Genomic DNA, 19,186 nt, shown 5'->3' on the forward strand with positions numbered 1-19,186 from the left:
CACTGGATAAAAAAACTCACCTAGGCCCATACGTCGGAGAACTGAGAACAGGAATTGCCAAGATATGGAGTCAAACGCCTTTTCGGCATCTAAAGAAGCAGACGCAGCCTGCGTGTTTGGGTTGAGTTGTGAAATTATCCCAAAGAGCCTCCGCAAGTTATATGCTCTAGTGCATCCGGGGATGAATCCAGACTGATCTGGGTGGACCAGCTCTGGCATGTGTGGGAATAGTCTTGCCGCTAATAATTTAGCTAGGACTTTAGTATCAGAGTTAATCAAAGATTGTGGCCGGTAGGAGTCCATGTGCTCAGGGGGTCTATTAGATTTCAGTAGCACCGTAATCGGGGCCTCTGACTTCGAGGAGGGGAGAGCACAACATTGTAACGCTTCCCAAGTGTTGAGTAGACGAGGGGCCAGAACCGAGTTCAGCTCTTTTTATAATTCAATACCGAGCCTGTCCGGGCCAGGGTTTTTCCCAGAGGGGAGAGATTTAATAGCCTCAATAATCTCATTGACAGATAAGGGAAGGTTTAATGCCATGACATTCCTCCTCGGTGAGTTCGGGGTTCGGAATAGATTCAAGCTACTGTTCCAGTTCCACAGCGGAACACTGATCCGAATTGGAGTAGAGTGATTTATAAAATTCAGTATTTACAGCTTCAGGAGAGCTGAGGATATCGCCAGATGTACCTAGAATCCCCAAGATGTGATGTGTGTTTGAGTCCCCGTGAGCCAAATGGCGGCCCGGTCTGTCTGCCTCTCCATATCTTCTAGCCTGAATAGGGTGGTACAGAAGACGGACCTCCTGGTCCACCAGCTCTTGGCACTTTAGAAGGTTAGCTTTTATGCAGCCGAGTAGCGCCAGATCGCGCGCAACTATGTATTCATCCAAGTTTTTTTTAACTCTGCCTCAACCTCTGCGGGATTCCTTCTGGTCTCACGCCGCCTACCGGAGGCCTTGGAGATTATCTCGCCCCTGACCCAAACCTTAAAGGCCTCCCGCAATGTACCAGCCCAGGGAACCGACTGAGTTCCTTTGGAAGAATTCTGATGCCTCGGTGGGCAGTCCTTCAGCAAGCACCGCATCAGACAAGCATCCCGGGGGCATGCGCCAGAGCAGGCGCAAGATGTTAGGCAGAATCCCGTGCAGTGCCCTTAGGGACCACTACACACAATTAAGACTACAGGTGGCAATACACGTTTTACCTTTGGTACAAGCCTGTACTACTATGTCAGAGTGGTAGCAGTGGCGGAGCAGCCATGCTTATCTCACGAGTATATGAGCAGTAGCAGAGATTACACAAAGGGACCACAATTGCTGTGACTCAAACAAACACTGTCACAAGGTTTCAGGTAAAAAAAATAGAAGTACATTTATTTTTAAACCATTCGTTATAAACACAACACTTCTATTAAACTTAAACAAAAACCACACGTTAAATATACTACAACTAACCAATTCACTTTGTACAGTATGTCTCAAGGTAAGTACCCTGTGTTTGAATGAACCAGTGTTACGAACAAAACACGTTACGGCGGATACGATTGCGATCACTTTTTGACAGTTCGGTCTACTAAATAAACGCGTATCCCTGACATGAAATGCTACCGGGGCAAAAACACACTTCGCACCTGAGATACCCAGAGGGAGTTGGAGGCAAAAATCACAGGCAATATTTTGGTTAGGCAGACAGATTCGAGAAACACTCAGAGAAGGAGTTCAAAAGTCAAAGGGCCGGAGCCATGGTCAAGTCACACCGCGAGCCTGTTGCCGAAGATCACACAGTTCACGATTCAACGTAGCCAAAAGTACTTCGATATTGTCACTGTTCGGAAGCAAAAGTTATAAGAAGGAGGGAAGATAAGGGCAAGCCTTGAAGATGAAGAAAAAGGGTTCACCCAGTTTCCTCAAGCAGAAAACAGTACCTTATTCCAATGGTGCAACTGGTGCCCTGGCAGTTGTTCCTGTTGGTTTCCCGCAGACCCATGGTTCCTGGAGCTTCGTTGTGAAGGAGGACGTCTGAAGGGGGTCTGCACCACACAGGGATGAGGCCGGCAGCAGCGACGAGGAATAAAAAGGTGCGCTCCTTTAAAAAAACAGGATAGGCTCTTCAGATGGCTATCCGGACCACTACAGCAGTGTGCAGCGATTTCGACCAAGGAAGAGGATCCTCTGGCTGTGGAAGATGAGCTGTTTATCCACACCAGGCTCAAGGGAAGAAGACTCCGGACTGGATCTTCTGAGTCGTTGAGAAGGGTAGATAGCTCAGGACTGCAGCAGCGCTTCACCGGGATGGGGTAGTTGCAGCAGCCATCGTTCTTTCCGCTTCTCTTCGGTTCCTTGTAGTTCCAGTGGCGACTCTGACTTCTAGCTCAAGAGACCTGCCTTTTATGCGCAAAACCCTCATTCACACAGCCTGGCTATCAATCACGCAGCAGGGGGGTTGACCAGCCTGGACAACCACCTCAGCCAATCATGGCAAAGTGTGACTTGGGTTTCCAAGGATACCCTGTGCAGGGGGTGACTACACCCCTCCCTCACATTCGGCCCACCTAGACACCCTGCCGTCTGGTGGAGGGCTTCTGAGCAGAAGCCCGCCAAAAGACGGTGAACAAAGAAGGCAAACCTAGTTTGCCGCGCAAAGTAAAACACAAGAAGGACTTTAACAAAAAGAAATGGCGAATAAACGCAACCGGAGCCAAAAGAAAGACGATTTGGTCAAGCGGGTTTATGTTCGAGGCTAATATAATAGCCAAGAACAGTACCACGTTTATCTAATATAATCGCGGTAGAAAAGTTAGGGTAGATACACGGCCACCAGCCAAGTCTAAATGTTAACAGTGAAACAATGCTCTAGGAGGTAAAGATAAAAAGGGATGCCAATTAACCCTTTTCAGTACTCCATGGAAGATTGGGGTGTACCGTATCTGTGGTAGATTGACTAAGTAAAGTTAATGGCAACTTTACCCTTTTCGGGGGGACTGTAGTCCGCCTCAGAAATGGAGTCGGGGGAAGTCTCAAAGACAACCATGTGCCACGGCTCTGAAGGTGCTGTGTGACACACAAAAAGAAGGGGGCTACTGAAGTGGTGTACTCCAGAGTCCACAATCACGTCCAGACTCTCTATCCTGGCGTGACCTCGGACCTGTTAACGTTACCTTTCTAACTTGATCCAACCTCTCTTTGACTTTCCTGCAAAGACTTTTAGTGCATTTCCACTGTGTGATCTTGGGCACATTCCGCCTTGCTCTCTCCAAGAATGGGCCTGGCCTATGAACTTTTTGCTCTACAGTAGACCCTTCCTTTCTTGACTTGCTGTGGTTCTTTAAAAGTGTTGGTATTGTGTGTTTTTGCTATTTCTGCCTTTTCTCTCCCTTTTTAAATAATTATTGGAGTGCCATCTATGGTTACGCGCTCACCTCTGTTTTGCTAATTAAGTGGTGTATTAACCTAGACTTGTCAAATAATTAATTAGGGAGGTGTATATATTTCTAGTGACTGTGTTTGAACTTGCTTGACATGTTAGTGCCGGTGTATTTTACAAGTGTGTTTTTAAATAAATAATTATATACTTTTATACCAAAGCTCTGGTCAGTGTTTGCTTGTACTACTGTATTTTTGGCCCTATTGTGTATACTCTATATACTGCCTAACTCTTCTTGAGAGAAGTCTGACTGCTCAGCCACAGCTACCAGGTAAATCTCGGTGGTACAGACTGCTACCAATTCGGTTTACTGCTAACACCTGTGGTCTTAAACTTTTTGCAGTGGTCCTTAAGGGAACTGCACAGGTTTCTGCCTAACAGTCAGTCACCTTGAATACGTTGGTTACGGAAGTGCACTCCCGACAATGTTCTAAAGGCTCCCAGAACTTTACACCCAGAAGGACCCTGCCACTGTAAATGCGACCCCAAACACCCATTTCTATCCTGTTTGAGGAACAGAAATGCAAGTGTTAAAGTGTTAGGGAGAATTCTCATTCTATGGCTAAGTTCCCTCACCCAGTGAGTCCCCCAGCATCTTTGCTGAATTTCTGGAGTTCACTTTTTCCACTTGGTAAGAGTGTGAGCCTTTTTCCCCACTTTTACATGTGTTTTGCCATGTGTATGTCTACTGTTTGTGTGATAGTGGGCTCTGGAGGACACCATTCCATGAACCCCACTTTTTATGTGCTTTACACAGCACCCTCCATGCAGTAACACAGGGTTGTCTTTGAGACTTCGCACCGACTCCATATTTCTGGGGCTGACTACTGTCCCCCAGAAAACACATAAAGTTGCAATTTACTTTGCATAGACATTTAAAACTACAGACCCAGTACCCCCCATTTTACATGGAGTACTGGAAAGGGTTAACTCCTATCCCTTTTTGTCTGTGCCTCTCTGAGCTTCGTTTTGATTTTTTTTTTAACATTTAGACTTGGCAGGTGGCAGTGATATCTACCCTAACTTTTCTACCGCGATTATACTATATAAACATGGTACTGTTCCAGGCTATCATATTAGCCTCGAACATAAACCCGCTTGACCAAATGCTCTTTCTTTTGGCTCTGGTCGGGTTTATTCGCCATTTCTTTTTGTTAAAGTCCTTCTTGTGTTTTACTTTGCGCGGCAAACCAGGTTTGCCGCCTTTGTTCACTGTCTTTTGGCGTGCTTCTATCAACAAGCACTCCTTTTGGCACCTGGATGTCTAGGTGGGCTGAATGTGAGGGAGGGGTGAAGTCACCCCCTGCACAGGGTATCCTTGGAAACCCAAGTCGCACTTTGTTGTGATTGTCTGAGCTGGTTGTCCGGGCTGGACAACCCGCCTGCTGTGTGAATGGGGGATTTTCGCATAAAAGGCAAGAGTCTTGGGCTGGAAGTCAGTCGCCACTGGAACTGCAAGGAACAGACGCGAAGCGGAGAAGAAGACGGCTGCTGCAACTACCGAGTCCCGGTGGAGCCCTGCTGCAGTCCTGAACTATCTACACTTCAACGACAAGAGAAGATCCAGTCCGGAGTCGTCTTCCCTTGAGCTTGGTGGGATGAACCAACTCATTTTCCACAGGCAGAGGATCCTCTTCTTGGTCGAAATCGCTGCACACAGCTGTAGTGTTCTGGATAGCCACCTGAAGAGCCTCTCCTGTTTTTAAAGGAGCACACCTTTAATTCACCGGTGCTTTTGCTGCTGCTGGCTTCATCCATGGGTAGTGCAGATCGCTTCAGACGTCGTCCTTCTTGTCCCCACGACTGAAGTCGCAGGAACCGTGAGTCTGCAGGAATTACCAGGAACAACTGGCGTGGCACCAGCTCTTCTTCACTTGAATAAGGTACTGTTTCTGACCTCGAGGAACTAGAGTGAACACCTTTCTCCTCACCAAAGGCTTGTCCTCATCTTCCTTCCCTTTTATAACTTTTGCTTCCTCTTTTGACAATATCCAAGTACTCCTGGCAATCTCGAATCGTGAATTGTACTAACCGTGTGATCCTCGACAACAGGAAGCCTGTTCCACTTGACACTGGCGCAGGCGCAGGGCTATTGACTTTTATTCACTTGTAGGAAAGTGTTCTCTGATTCTATCTGCCTTGACAAAAGTATTGCCTATGATTTGTATCCCCAACTCTTGTGTTGATTCATGTGCTAAGTGTGCTCCGGTGACATTGCTTTCCGTGGGTACGGGCATCTTTAGTAAGACCGAAATGTCATTACTGTCAAAAAGTGATCGCATCTGTCCCCCCTGTTAACGTCTTTGTTTCCCAACACTGGTCCGTCAACACCAATGGTACTTAACTTGAATTGTGGTGCACAGAGGGAATTGGTTGTGTGTAGTGTATTTTTCGTGTGATTTTAAAGTAATAGAAGTGAAGTGGCAGCGTCCAGCATCGCCTCTCGCACAGATCCCATCCATCAGACCCTCGTTGCGCTCCCCTCAGAACACAGCACAGATATGGACTTTGCCTTTTAAACCGGCACTGCGAGCTGCTACTTTGCTCTTGCCGGCATCTCTGCGCTTCCTGGAGGAGGCGGGGCCACATTTGCCACGTGATCCATCACGTGACCCAGGACGCTGATAAAACGCTGAGGCTACCACCCTTGCGGCGTTAAGCCAGTCGGGGTAAATGCCGGTGACTGTTGTGCGGCTGTTTGGCGCGTTGGCAAGATGATAAGACGCTGAAATTAATACAGTCTGAGCCACATTGATCTGCCCCAAGATCTAAAAGAGAAGACAGAAAATATTTAGTGGAGACTGCGGGCAATTAGCCTTTGATCCACTATACGCAACAACTATCTGGGAGGCACACAGAGGAGAAAGCCCCGGAAATTGGCATTTAAGAACTCACCTCTTGGTAATATTAAAAAAAAAAAAAAAAAAAAAAAACACGCACACGACATGTAAAAAATAGGCTGCAAAACAGTAACCAAAAACATGCCCTACAGTGCCCGAACGGGCAAGAAAGTGTGCATCTCTAAAAATCACTCCTCGAATGGCACGAACAAAGCGTGGGAAACCCTTTGAACTAACACCCCCGCACATGAATCTCAGAAGAAAGACAATGGAGACGCCAGAACTACAACATGAAATGACCAAACTCTGCGGTAGCAACAAAAATACTACCCCTAGAGAATGTAATACCGACAAATCACCAATAATCACCAAAAGCGATACCAATACAAGCGGAGCAACAAAGAATTCAAATAATGGCACGAACAAATTAATGTGACGGAAACATCAGAGAACCTTCTCCTCCAATCTCGAAAGCAGATATGAAGTTGAACTCCCCAATTAAAAAGATACAAAATACATCCGAACCAAAAGAGAAGCCTGTAACAAAAAGTGAAAACGAGAATTCAGTAACAGGAGACATGAAATTTGAAAAAAGAGTCCATGAATGTTCAACGAAGCGATACTACCCCTATTCAAAAGAACAAAATCAAAATAAAGGAGGATGAGATAGAGGAAATCGAGAAGAATCCAAAGCTGCCGGCCCTACAAGAAGGAAAGGACAAAAAAGAAAGAAACATCATAACCCAGCAGGAAAAGGCTGCCAAAGCACAAAAGAAATGGCAGGCCCTATACGAAAGCCGTAGACACTCTCAACAACTGGACTCAAAGAAACACAAGCAGACAAATCCAAAAACCGTAAGATTATCCCTTGCTATAACAGAAATTGAAAACCTAATGAAGAACCATGAAAGAAGAAAAGAGGTCTTCGGTAGCCCACCATCACTCGCAAAGAAAAGAGAGACAGACACTTGGATACAAAAGCAACAAAAAGGAAAAGTACTAACACCAAAAGAACAAGAATTCCACAACAATGACAGAAGATCACAAAACAAACATGATTGGAAAAAATAGAATGCGAAGAAACACAAAATCCAAACCAAGAATTGTCAGACAAATGCAGATGCAATCAACATACCGAACAAGAATTAGCATCTATACCGACTTCAATGCTAGACCTACAAAATTTGCTGATCACAACTACAACACAATCATTATTGCCATACATGAAGCTGCAAGAGGCACTAGTAGATTCAATAAAAGACCAAACAACACTCATTGCATTGATACATTCAAAACAAAGCTACTTGGAACAATGTATGATTAAAATACTCGAGCGACTAGAAATCGAAGCACAAAACAGCCACCTATGGCAAACTAGGCTATTTGACATCGCACGCAGCGACGGAGCGGAAAAAACAGATCTGACTCGCGCACTAATTACAATGATGACGCAAGGAAACCAAGAAAAACCAAAGCAGATGCCTCTTTCAAATCCCCACAGTTTAAGCAGCACATCGACATGGCAAGAAGGGATAGATAACAGCGATTTCCCCCACAGATTGCAGAAAGACAAGAAGCAAAAGGCAATCTCACTTCCGTAGAAATAAATCTAATTGACCTTACTGCGGAATCTCTTAAAGTGATGAATACAAACAACCACATAGATGGAGACAAAGATAAAAAGGAAAGCAAACCAATTGATAAGAAACCTATACCCGATCGGAAAGGAAAAGAAACGTACGAAATCTTTGCGAAAGGAAACTCAACAGAGAGCAAGATAAAAAAGGAATAACGCCCAATAAAAAAAAAAGCAAAGAGGGTCACGCGCTTTCTTAAGAAACCTGACAAATCCCCCAAAAGAACTGCATCCAAAAGTGAACAAATTAACACAGCAGAACAAACATAAAAACATCGAACCCAAAGAGAACAAGATAGGTCTAGACCACAACGATGAAGTCATACTAATAGATGAACTAATCAACCTATCAACTTATACGGAAGATGAAACTGATCAATCTGAAGAAGCCCAAATTGAAATGGCAGAGACTTCTTTGATTACGATAGATGAATATGAAGAAGAGCACCCAGAAGAAGACCATAACCAGGAAGAATCCGGATACGAAATGACACTTGATGAAATATCAAAAATTGAATGGGAAGATGACAACGAAACAGCGGATGTAAATAATCAATTCACACCGACAAGGGAATACCAAAATAACAATGATGAAACAACTGATGAACAAATAGGAAAAGTAATAAAACTGCCAATCTTTGTTCTCCCACAAAATAAGCAGACAGAAAAAATAGACAAGAAAATAAAAATAAAGAGAGAATAACAAAAAGCAACAACTTAATCATGAACCGCTCCAATGTGCTAAGACTGATACAAGCTATCCCAAATATGACAGAAATTACCACGAAAGATATACGAACAGTAGAATTTTGTGATGAAACAACGGACCAAGTGAAGATCACCTTTGATTCTGAAAAAACACTGAACAGAATGCTAGACAATAAACCTATCTGCAAGCAGATATGCTTCGAAGTGACCTTGATCGAAGAATTCCAAAATACAGAGTGGAGGAAAAAACAAAAAAATATTAAGTTGGCGCCAGTCTGGGATGAATGAAAGTAGTTGCGAAATGGATGATGCCTATGAGAAGACACTATCTGAACACAAGAGAAAAGATGACAAGTATGAGAATAAAACAAATGACAAGAAAGACTATCAAGACAGTCACAACCTCTACAGGAAATACGGAATATGGAGGCAACAAGACGATTCACCTATAAATACAGAAGAAAGATACAACCAAAAAAGATAACCATTAAAAGAAGACAACCTGCAAACCACCACGTTATGCTCATGGAACACCCGGGGACATAGCCATCTATTCAACACAACAAACCCGAATCTTATATCGGCTGACATCTGCATCCAAGAATCATGGATTACGCAACAACCGATAGCTGACGGCTACACCATACTAATGAACCCCGCAATCCAAAAGCAAAAAGGCAGACCGTCCTCTGGACTTCTAACTATAATCAAAAATGGACAAAACAACGACATATTAGAATATGAAAACTTAAACCCGTGGATACAAATTACAATACTTGAGCACAAAGCGGGAAACAAAGAGAAAGAATCCCCAACAGTGATTCATAAGAAGGACCGCATATGGGCGAAGATGAACCTATATTGAAACCCAGCAGGAATAACGGATGAGAAATGTATAGATAAGGTAACATTAGCAATAGACAACACAAAAGGAAAATATAATGAGACAGAATTTATATTATGTGGAGATCTAAATATCCACATTTTTAATGAAAAAGGAGAAGAAATAGAAAAATCTCATCTGTCACCCTGAGCCAAATGCAGGACCAAAGAACTACTATGAAGGAACTTAGGAAGATCGGATAGCTTCGATATAATAACTGGAAGGCAAAAGGAAACCTGGGCAAGAGGCAAGTCCATCGCCATAATTGATTACATCTACATGACTGAAAACATACATGAAGAACTGAGGGAATCCAGAAATATTAAGACTGAAGCAAGCGACCACTACATAATAAAAAGATTGTGGAACACTGGAAAAATGGTAAACAAACTGGACTCAACAAAAATCAAAATAAACAATGGAAAAAACAGATTAAGAATTGGAAAAAAAATAATGGAAGAACTGCTAAAAATAATGCATAACTCAACATTAGATGAACTAGAAAAAATCAACTATGGATGGCTACTTTTACCATACAGATGCCAAAATACATCAAATGGAAAGCAAATAACAAAGAAACACACCGATGCATATAACAAGAAAATAATAATAAAGAAAAGAGAATTGAGGAAAAATAAAGAGGATAAAGAAACAAAATCCACTGGAAAAATACAAGGAAATTAAAATAGCAGAACAACAATATAGAAATTGGATAAAGAACAACAAAGCAATGATAATACAAGATGACACTGGGAAACTGCTCCTGACACTAAAGAATAGAAACGTGAGACAACTATGATCGTTACTACACGATCAAACGCAAACACAGAACAGCATGGTCACTGATGTACCAGAAGCAAGATGGACGGAATATTTTAAAGAGATCTATGGAAACAATGATTCAATGAAAGAAGAAAATAACACACAACAAAAAGTATGGCAATGGGAATGGGACTATGAAGATCTAGAAAAGGCAATAAATACCCTAAACGCCTCCAGAGCCCCAGGTCCAGATGGCCTTTCCAACACGATAATCAAGCAGAATGCAGTAGTCTGGAGAGCGATATGCGAGAGCATCTTCAAGATGATACAAAACATTAAAAAAAAATCCAAACACATGGACACAAGCCGTCATAATACCCATATTCAAGCATGGAGACACAATGAACCACAAAACTATCGACCTCTGGCACTTTTAGATCCTTTGGTTAAGATTTTCGCAAAAATACTACTAGGGAAACTGGACAGATGGGCAAATAAAGAAAATAAATACGCAACGAGACAAACAGGATTCATCAAAACACTGGGCACTAATATCAATCTATTTTTACTAAATCTATTGAAACATGAAGCCATAAGAAACAAAATACAAATTTACGCCGCCTTCGTAGATTTACAGCTAGCTTTCGACTCTGTGAGTAGAGAGATTCTATGGAAAAAACTGATTGCATGGAAATGCCCAACTGATATCATCGAACCGATTAAACTCTTATATGGGGATACCAGCGTGAGAGTCAGACTATCGAGAGACGGTTCACTCACGGAACAAATCAGAACATGGAATGGCCTAAAACAGGGTTGCCCATTAGCAGCTACTCTATTCCACCTCTACATGGCCGATCTGGAAATAAACATTTACACACCGCAAATAAATCCTCCAAAAATAAACAATACAGCCATACCCTGCATTATGTATGCTGACGACATAGTGCTTCTTGCTGAAACGCCGAGAGGATTGCAGATTGCACTAGAAAAACTAGAAACCTACATGACAAAGAATAAACTGAAAATAAACACGAAGAAAATGAGTCATGTCTCTAAAGAAAGAAAATAAGATCAATCGCCAGCTCCCGTCTTTCCACATAGGAATGGAAAAAATGGAAATAGTAAAAACCATAAAATATCTTGGAATATGGATCTCCCAATCACCATCAGAAGAAGAATGGGCGGTACACCTCCAAGAAAAAACCTTCTCCTTAGCCCGGCAAGCGAAAATAATCCATTGAAAGTAAGGAAAATTCTCAATGACCCCAATGGTTACATTCTACAAACAAAAAGTAACGCCATACTAACATACGGAGCAGAATCCATGATAAATATCAACTCCAACATCTGGGACAAACTAGAAGGGTGTTTCTGGAAAAAAGTACTAAACCTGCCGATTTCACTACCCATCACACGCATTAGAGCAGAACTAGCACTTCAATCGCTCAAATCCATTGCCTCATGGAAACAACTTGATTTATACAGGAAAATTATGGCTAAAACAATACCCCCCCTCTGGAAATATTCAGAACGGGGAAAAATTGCAGCAGAGAACATGCCTTATTAAAATGGAAAACAGCGACAGAAGCGATTAGAGAAGAGCAAGATATATCGATGGAAATGTTATTAGAGAGACCGCAAAAAGTGAAAATAAAACTAAAAGAGAATGACTGGATGAAGACTAACCAAGAGAAAAACAAATAGCGGCATAATATGCATAACCCATTTGATAACGGAAGAATTAACCAACTACCTTCATACCTGCAAATATTTCCGTCTTCAAAAATCAGAGATACATTTATGAGACTTCGGTTGAACATTCTACCGACACAAGAAATAATGGCAGCCAGAAAACAAATCCCCATAAGCAAAAAATACTGTTGATTTTGCAAGAATCCCAAGATGACAGAGTTTACATCACATAATCATGATATGCCCGCCATTGAATGAAAAAAACAACAATCAAGAGAATGGTTCATGAACACCGAGACTGTACTAACACCTGCAGATCACTGGGCGAGGATGATATCTAGGAATGAGAAAAGAACTGGTGTTTGCCCTAATATCATTCTGGCACAATATCATGAACAAAAGATGAGTACGACAACACATATAAACGAGGAAAGAAAACAAGAAGTAAGAAAAAGGACAAAGATCCCATAGCACTAGCTTTGTAAAATTAGTAAAGATCACAAGAAAAGTAAGATGAAAGGTTTGAATGCAAACCAAACGTTTAAAAAAAAAAGTGAAGTGTTTTACGAGCAGATGGCCTAGAAATAAATGTACTTTTACTTTTCAACCAAAAACCTTGAGTCGGTGTTTGCTTGAGTCACAGTAATTGTAGTCCTTTGTGTAATCTCTACTACTGCTCATTTGCTCTTCAGATAAGTCTGGCTGCTCCACTACTGCTATCACTGAGTGTAGTACAGGCTTGTACCAAAGGTGAACTTGTATTCTCCAGCATGGGGTCTGGCATGGATTCACATGCTCAGGAATATTCCCCGTCAGGCTGGGAATCCTTGGTAAAGAAAAAATCAGTATCAGTTTCGTTTCTGATCTGTCTTTCTTAGTAGTAACCAATCACTGATCTCTGGGTCATACTGCCCCAGCTAATGACTTCCCTCTCTCTAAGCGCCGCCTCTGGCAGCCATCCTCAGATTTTTACCGCACACTCAAGTGTTGAGAGTCCTTGTGTTTAGCTCCCGAGTTTTTTACTGCGTTTTCACGTTTTTTCAGGAGATTTTCTCATATTTTTGGTTTAATCGAGCCTCAAGCTCCACCGTTTCTACTTCCGATAACGGGGACCCGTTTCGGAATTCTTCTACGCCCCTCCAGGGTGAAGTTTTCGTCGAGTTTATACTTCTTGGAGGATTCCGGAAGATCGGGGGCCTACCTCAACGGACATGGCCCAGGACAAGGGAAGCTCGACGCCCGGATCCAAGCTGTTCAGGTGCTGCCCTGGATGCGGATTACAGAATGTTTTCAAGGAGGACAAGCATTTGCGATGTCTCTACTGCCTCCATGAGGACAAGACACACGTGCAGAAAGACTGTGCGTTCTGCAAGAACCTTTCGGAATGGACCAAACAAGATCGTCGTTCCCGCCTCGCCGCCTGGCTGGAGAAGGGCACAGCAGGTGAGAAGGCGAAGAAGTCTGAGCGGGCTTCTAAGTCCTGTGAGGGCGCCCCGGCGACGGGGGCCCAACAGAAGGCCAAGCACCGCGAGTCTGCGGGCACCGGGAGCGCCGAAAAGGTCGGGCTCTTCGGTTGCCAAGCAGGGCGCTACTTCCCCGGCATGTTCGATCACGAGCCAGCGCTCTGGTTCAGGGAAGAGGAAGTCCGAGAACCCGAGTAGGCCGCTGGACTGGACCCGTTCGATCTCAAAGGGGGAGCAAGGCGCTGACCCTCCCCCATGGCGAAGGCCCAGGACGCACCTAAGGTGGTGAGGGCTTTGATCCACCCGGCAAAGGCCTCTACCGAAGTGGTCGCTGTGACACTGGCGAAGCCAGCTGAGACTATGCCTGTGGAAACAGCCGCCGGGCCCAGAGTATCCCTGCCACCGCTGAGGGATTCCTCTTTCCAGCCCATTGCTAAGACCCCCGTGCAGCCCCCGGCTGAAAGAGGGGGGGGGGGACGGTGGCCATTACAGACTCGGTATCAGCCTCTGAGGAGGGACTGGTGGAAACCGAGAAGGGCCTCAACGAAAGGTCTATAGGCCTCAACGAGAGGTCCTTAGGCCTCAACGAGAGGTTCGAGAAGGTTCGATCCCAGGGGGCGGTCCCTGCTGATGTGATCGAAGATAGCGACGACGAACGGGGCCCAGTGGAACGGCCATCCCGTCCGTCGCAGCCATTGCCCGAGCCCCAGGATAGCTTGGCGGCCATTTTGGTTGGCAATCCAATCCTTATGCACCGAGATGAGGATGAGATTACCACAAACCCCGACGGAGGATCCAGAACCAGGTCCGTCGGGATGCCCTCCGAACAAGCTGAGAGTCCACCCCGATGCACTCTTTGTGCCTGCGAGACCGGTGGACCCCTCATCCCCCTCGCCGGACCCTAGAGAGGATACGGCGACAGATACACTCACCCCCCCCCCCCCCCCGCAGGCTTCTCCAGCCGAAGAAATTTCCAGGGCATCCGAGGTCTTCCAGCTCTGCCCTGAAGAACAGAAAAAGGAGGGGTTTCTGTACCAACGACGAGAGGCCAAGAGGAAGACAGTCCTCGCGGTGCCTTTACTCGACGACATCTGGGAGGAGGGGCTTGCTGTCCTCAAGAACCCTTCCACGACACCAGCCAAGAGGGACAGGTACGAGAAGAAGTACCGAGTCCCCGATGCCGCCCTCTTGTGCCTCAGGGCCCAGCCCACGCCGGACTCTGTCGTCTCGGCAGCGGCTAAGAAGAAGGCAGCGGGTGCGGCGGCTTCAACTTCCACCTCCCCTCCGGACAGAGAGGGCAAGAAGTTGGACTCTATGCAACGACAAATCATCTCGGCGGCGGCGACGATTAAGGCGGCCAATGCCTTAGCAATCATGGCCCTCTACGACAGGGAGCTCTGGTTCAAGATAGCTCCCCTGCTAGACTTCCTGCCTGATGACAAAAGGGCGGAGGCCCTAGAAATTCTGCAGGAAGGCAAGGTGGCATTGGATCGCCCCATAACGATGGTAACGGACATTGCCGATACTGGATTTCGCCAACTGGGATGGCTCAAGGCGACAGACTTTCCCCAGGACGTCCAGACCAGGGTGTTGGACATGCCGTTCGACGGCAACAGCCTTTTTGTTAAGGCGGTGGATCAGTCCCTACAGTCCTTCAAGGCCGACTCAGAGACGGCATGGGCCCTGGGGGTGCTTCAACAGCGGCGTCCCTTTCGGAGCTCCGGAGGCAGACATGGTGCCTCCAAAGGATCCAGCGGTGGGTCCTCCACTTACCGCCAGGCGGCCCGCTCCTCTTCTCAGGAGGCCTACAGAGGTCGCGGCAAGCAAGGGGGTTCCCGCAGTCGACAAGGAGGCCAAGGCGGCAAGGCCGCCTCCAAGCAAGACTGACCCGGGGCCGGAGAGCCATCTGGAAATGGAAGTCTTCGAGAGAGCCTTCCCTTGATTCACAGACCCAAAGTTCACGAACAGTTGTGACGTCTACCGAAAACTCTGTGTGGTCCATGTAGAACTTCAGCGCTCTAGCTACATCCAGCGAGTGCAAAGTCCTTTTGGCCGGCGTTGTTCAACTGAACAACAGTTACAGGTAAGTAACTTGTTCCATTCTGCCTAACAGTGAGACAGCAGCGGTTCATGCTTTACCATAACTTCAAACAAAAAATGTAAATTGCATGACAGTGTCAGGAAAGACTGTCATGCAGTGGCATCCCCCCCTTGTGCTGCTATTCAAAGCTGGCACATAGGGCTGCCTACGATTTCTGTGCCTTCAAACTGCATCTTGTTTGTTAACTTGGTATGCGCTTTTAAATGTGCAGAAACCCCACTGATATGCGCAAAGGGGTGAAAGTCATTAGCATGGGCACATATAAGATGCAACCATTCAGATATCCTTTGTGGGTTGCTTCTCTTTTTTTGTTTTTAGTGCAAGTGATGAAACTTGCACATTTACTTTCTTGCGTCAAGTGTCCAGAACCTGACTTTTTTTTTTCTTTGTTTTTGTTTTTACTTTTTTTGTCAAAAATGACTGTTTTTAGCAATTTTTGGGAAAAAATGCAGTTTTGCACTTAAAAAAAAGTCTGTTTTCTTGCAATTTTGTGGAATCGCAAAATCGCTGTAAGCTGGAGGGTCTGAAAGAAAGGCCTCCAAAACAGAATGGCAAAAGGAAGAGGTTAAAATATACATTGGTAACCAAATGGCTACCAAAGCATACATTTGGATACCAATACGGGTTTACACCCCTCTGGACGCCAAAACTGAATTACAGCTGCCATGAACCTAATTCCTAAAATCAATGTAGGATAATATAAACGCCTATGGGCAAAACGTTTGCTTAAAAGCACCCCTCACCCCGCAGCCTTATGAGAACGTATACTCCTAAATAGTAAAAAAACAGTTGCAGAGGGACGTCTCTGGCCATAAAAAGCCATTGGATCTGAAGAATATAAATAGTCAAAGGTTCCCTAAAAAGGTACTGGGAGAATTCCCAAAAATGAAATATTTTCGTAAGAGACCCTTGATCTGGGACAGTCAAGTGAGTCGGTGATGGTCCAGGGAAGACCAGAGGCCAGAAACCTACAGGAAGACTACTTTGGGCTTTTTGAGTCTCGCTTCCCTGTGGGGCAAAATCTGTAACATAGACATGGATTGACTTTTAACCAGAAGGCTTGAAGAAATACCTATCCCGTTAGGAACCTCCAGTCTTCCTCACCCCCGTGTTGTGAACCTCTTGTAAACATTTAATAAAAGCACAAGGTCATGGCGCTAGTGTCACAGAGCGTGTTACCAACTGGAGAGCAGAGGGGACGAGACTGAACCAAAGCCCGGGAGAGCATCAGATCTTGGGAGTTAGTTAGGGCCTGTTGGAAAGTCAAGTTCAGCAAAGTGAGTAAGTGTCTGGAAAAGGACCAGACCCTTGTGTTGAGACCATTGAAGAGAACTTGTGTGACGAAGTTACCAACCTGCTGACTATGGGCCTCATTACGAGCTTACCAGCACCTTTGTTTCCAGGCCGCCGTTCTGCAAGTCTGCCCGCAGGGCTGTTGGGCCCGGCAGGTCTGACCCTGCTGGGCGCAAGGGCCCTGCAGGCAGAGTTCTCACGGTAGCACCGGCACTGTTGGCAATGGTGCCAGTGCTACCGATTCCCCTTTCCCGTGGAATCCTTTAGGACTCCAAGGGAATGGGGACTTCCCAAATCCGACATCTGACTTCTCACGCCCCCGGGACTTACGTCCCAGTGGCACTGGGAAGTTAGGTGCCGGAAACAGTGTTAGCGCCGACCTAGTAATGAGGCCCAATATCTCAACCCTGTCGGAGGGCAGACTGAAAAGAGTAACGAAATCCAACTGCTTGCTGGGGGTCTACTGCAGCCATACATGGAGAACAACCTTTAAATGGCAGTTTCTTTTTTTAATGGTGCGTCCCTAAATGGTGGACCTGCAAACCTGCACTGCCTCCCATGAAACCTCTGCACTTGGGGGCTGTTCTGTACCCCTACAGCCCCCACCAGCTCTCGACACTTTGTCTGCACTTACCCTTGCACTTGCCACTAGCTGTCCGCACTTTTACCTATTGTTTATTTATTTTATTTATTCTTTACTGTTGATCCTATTCATTGCACTGCCACCACACCTTCCCCCCGCACTTACCCTCTCCCCCATCCCCTGCACTTGCGCGATCTCAATGTCACCTGGCCTAGTAAGATCGTTGTCTGTCTTCCCTCTGTTCCCCACTCCCTTGCCTTGTGCCTTGAAACACTTGTGTACAGGCGTGTTATAAATGCCATATCATATAATTTATTGGAACGGAACATGTTTTAATAGGAATTGTACTAATTGGTTTAATTATGTTTAAAATTCCATTTTAACCAGGTTTTGGTTTTTGCAAATTTCAGGATGACTACAGGGTCTGCATGGATTTTAACATCATACAGAAGGATTCTGTACCAGTTTGTCCTGTAGATGCATCTGGCTGTTTCACGTCTGAAGTAACTGACTTTGTGGGGCAATATGTGAAGGTTAGTGTACTTTTATACACACATTCCAAAAAGCAAACAATGCTGAAATAACATAAATGCATTGTGAATGGCCAGATCCGCTAAGGTATCTTTAGCTTTCCAGAACTGAAACCATGGCCGATCTGAAAAACATTCAGGATGGTTTTGCGTACAAACTTTGGTTTGTACGAGACCTATTGTGTGGTGTGTAATTACTTTGGTATTGCTATGTGTTTGTGCTGGCATATAAGTAAGGTGGCAAACTGACTCGTTCGAGGCTGCCTGGTGTCTATAAAGACAGTTGCTACATCTTTCAAGGTGATCTCTAATTGGTGGAAGACCAAGGTGATCAGGATCTGAATCTTTGGCAAGTGGACACTGATCAGAGTACTTGGCCAGCAACTCTACTTCTGACCTTGACTTTGTCGGATATGCTAGAGAAAGAAAAGGCTATTAGCCAATCTATCCCCTTCTTGAACTCTATTAAAAAAAATTACGCCTTCTCTTATCACACCGTCACTCACACGGGCAGTAAACCCTTGGGTGGAAAAAATGTTTAAGTCGGCACCAGCTCACCCCCTATATATTCGGTGCCATGTAACGCCTTACTCACTAGTGGTCACTACGACTAGAAAGTGTTCTGGACTGCCGCTGTACAATACTGAGGCACCTCTAGACAAAGAATGCAGAAAGCTTTAACCTTTAGGAAGAAGGTCACTGCTTCAGCAGCCTATTTGGCACATATTGCCAACAATACTACGCTGTTGTCAAGCTACAGCAATGTCCAGTGGGGGTTGCTGAAGAGTAACTTGACTGGCGTCTCCAAGCCAACCAAGTCCTAACTACTCAACATCATTAAATAGGGTAGATGGGTCACCCATAACATTTTAAATAATACCTTCGACTCCGCTGAAACAGTGGGCAGAGTCCTGATACAAGGAATCCTATAAAAAAGGCACTCTTGGCTGCCTAATTATGGGTTAAAACCAGCCCACTTTAATAAACAAGCTTAATGAGGAATCCGTCCTGTTTGGCAAAGCTGTCAAGGAAGCTTTAGAGACGGCGAAGAAGGATCATGACACGCTTACACCTACACCTTCAGGGTTCTCATCTGAGTCCTCTTCCTGGTACACACCGCAGGGTACACAATTTACCTACCAAACCTCAGACGAGGGAAAGGTATAGGTAGGAGTGCCACATCTAGAGGATCTCCTACCCCTGCCAGCAAGTGACTTTTGCGCCAAGGTCCCCCCATACATCTCCAGTAGGAGGTAGAATTTCATCA

The 19,186-nt window shown here is 45.1% G+C and overlaps 1 protein-coding gene across 1 annotated transcript in view; it reads left to right on the forward strand.

The window, feature by feature from the left end:
• IARS1 (isoleucyl-tRNA synthetase 1) overlaps positions 1-19,186 on the forward strand; it is a 2,025,584-nt gene that overhangs the window by 427,084 nt on the left and 1,579,314 nt on the right. Inside the window, exon 11 of the mRNA XM_069643896.1 lies at positions 17,800-17,922. Within this exon, the coding sequence (XP_069499997.1) occupies positions 17,800-17,922 (123 nt within the window). The remainder of the gene's footprint in view (positions 1-17,799; positions 17,923-19,186) is intronic.

Source organism: Ambystoma mexicanum, chromosome 2p (assembly GCF_040938575.1).
Source record: "Ambystoma mexicanum isolate Mex_15411 chromosome 2p, UKY_AmexF1_1, whole genome shotgun sequence".
In the NCBI taxonomy this organism is placed as follows: Eukaryota; Metazoa; Chordata; class Amphibia; order Caudata; family Ambystomatidae; genus Ambystoma; species Ambystoma mexicanum.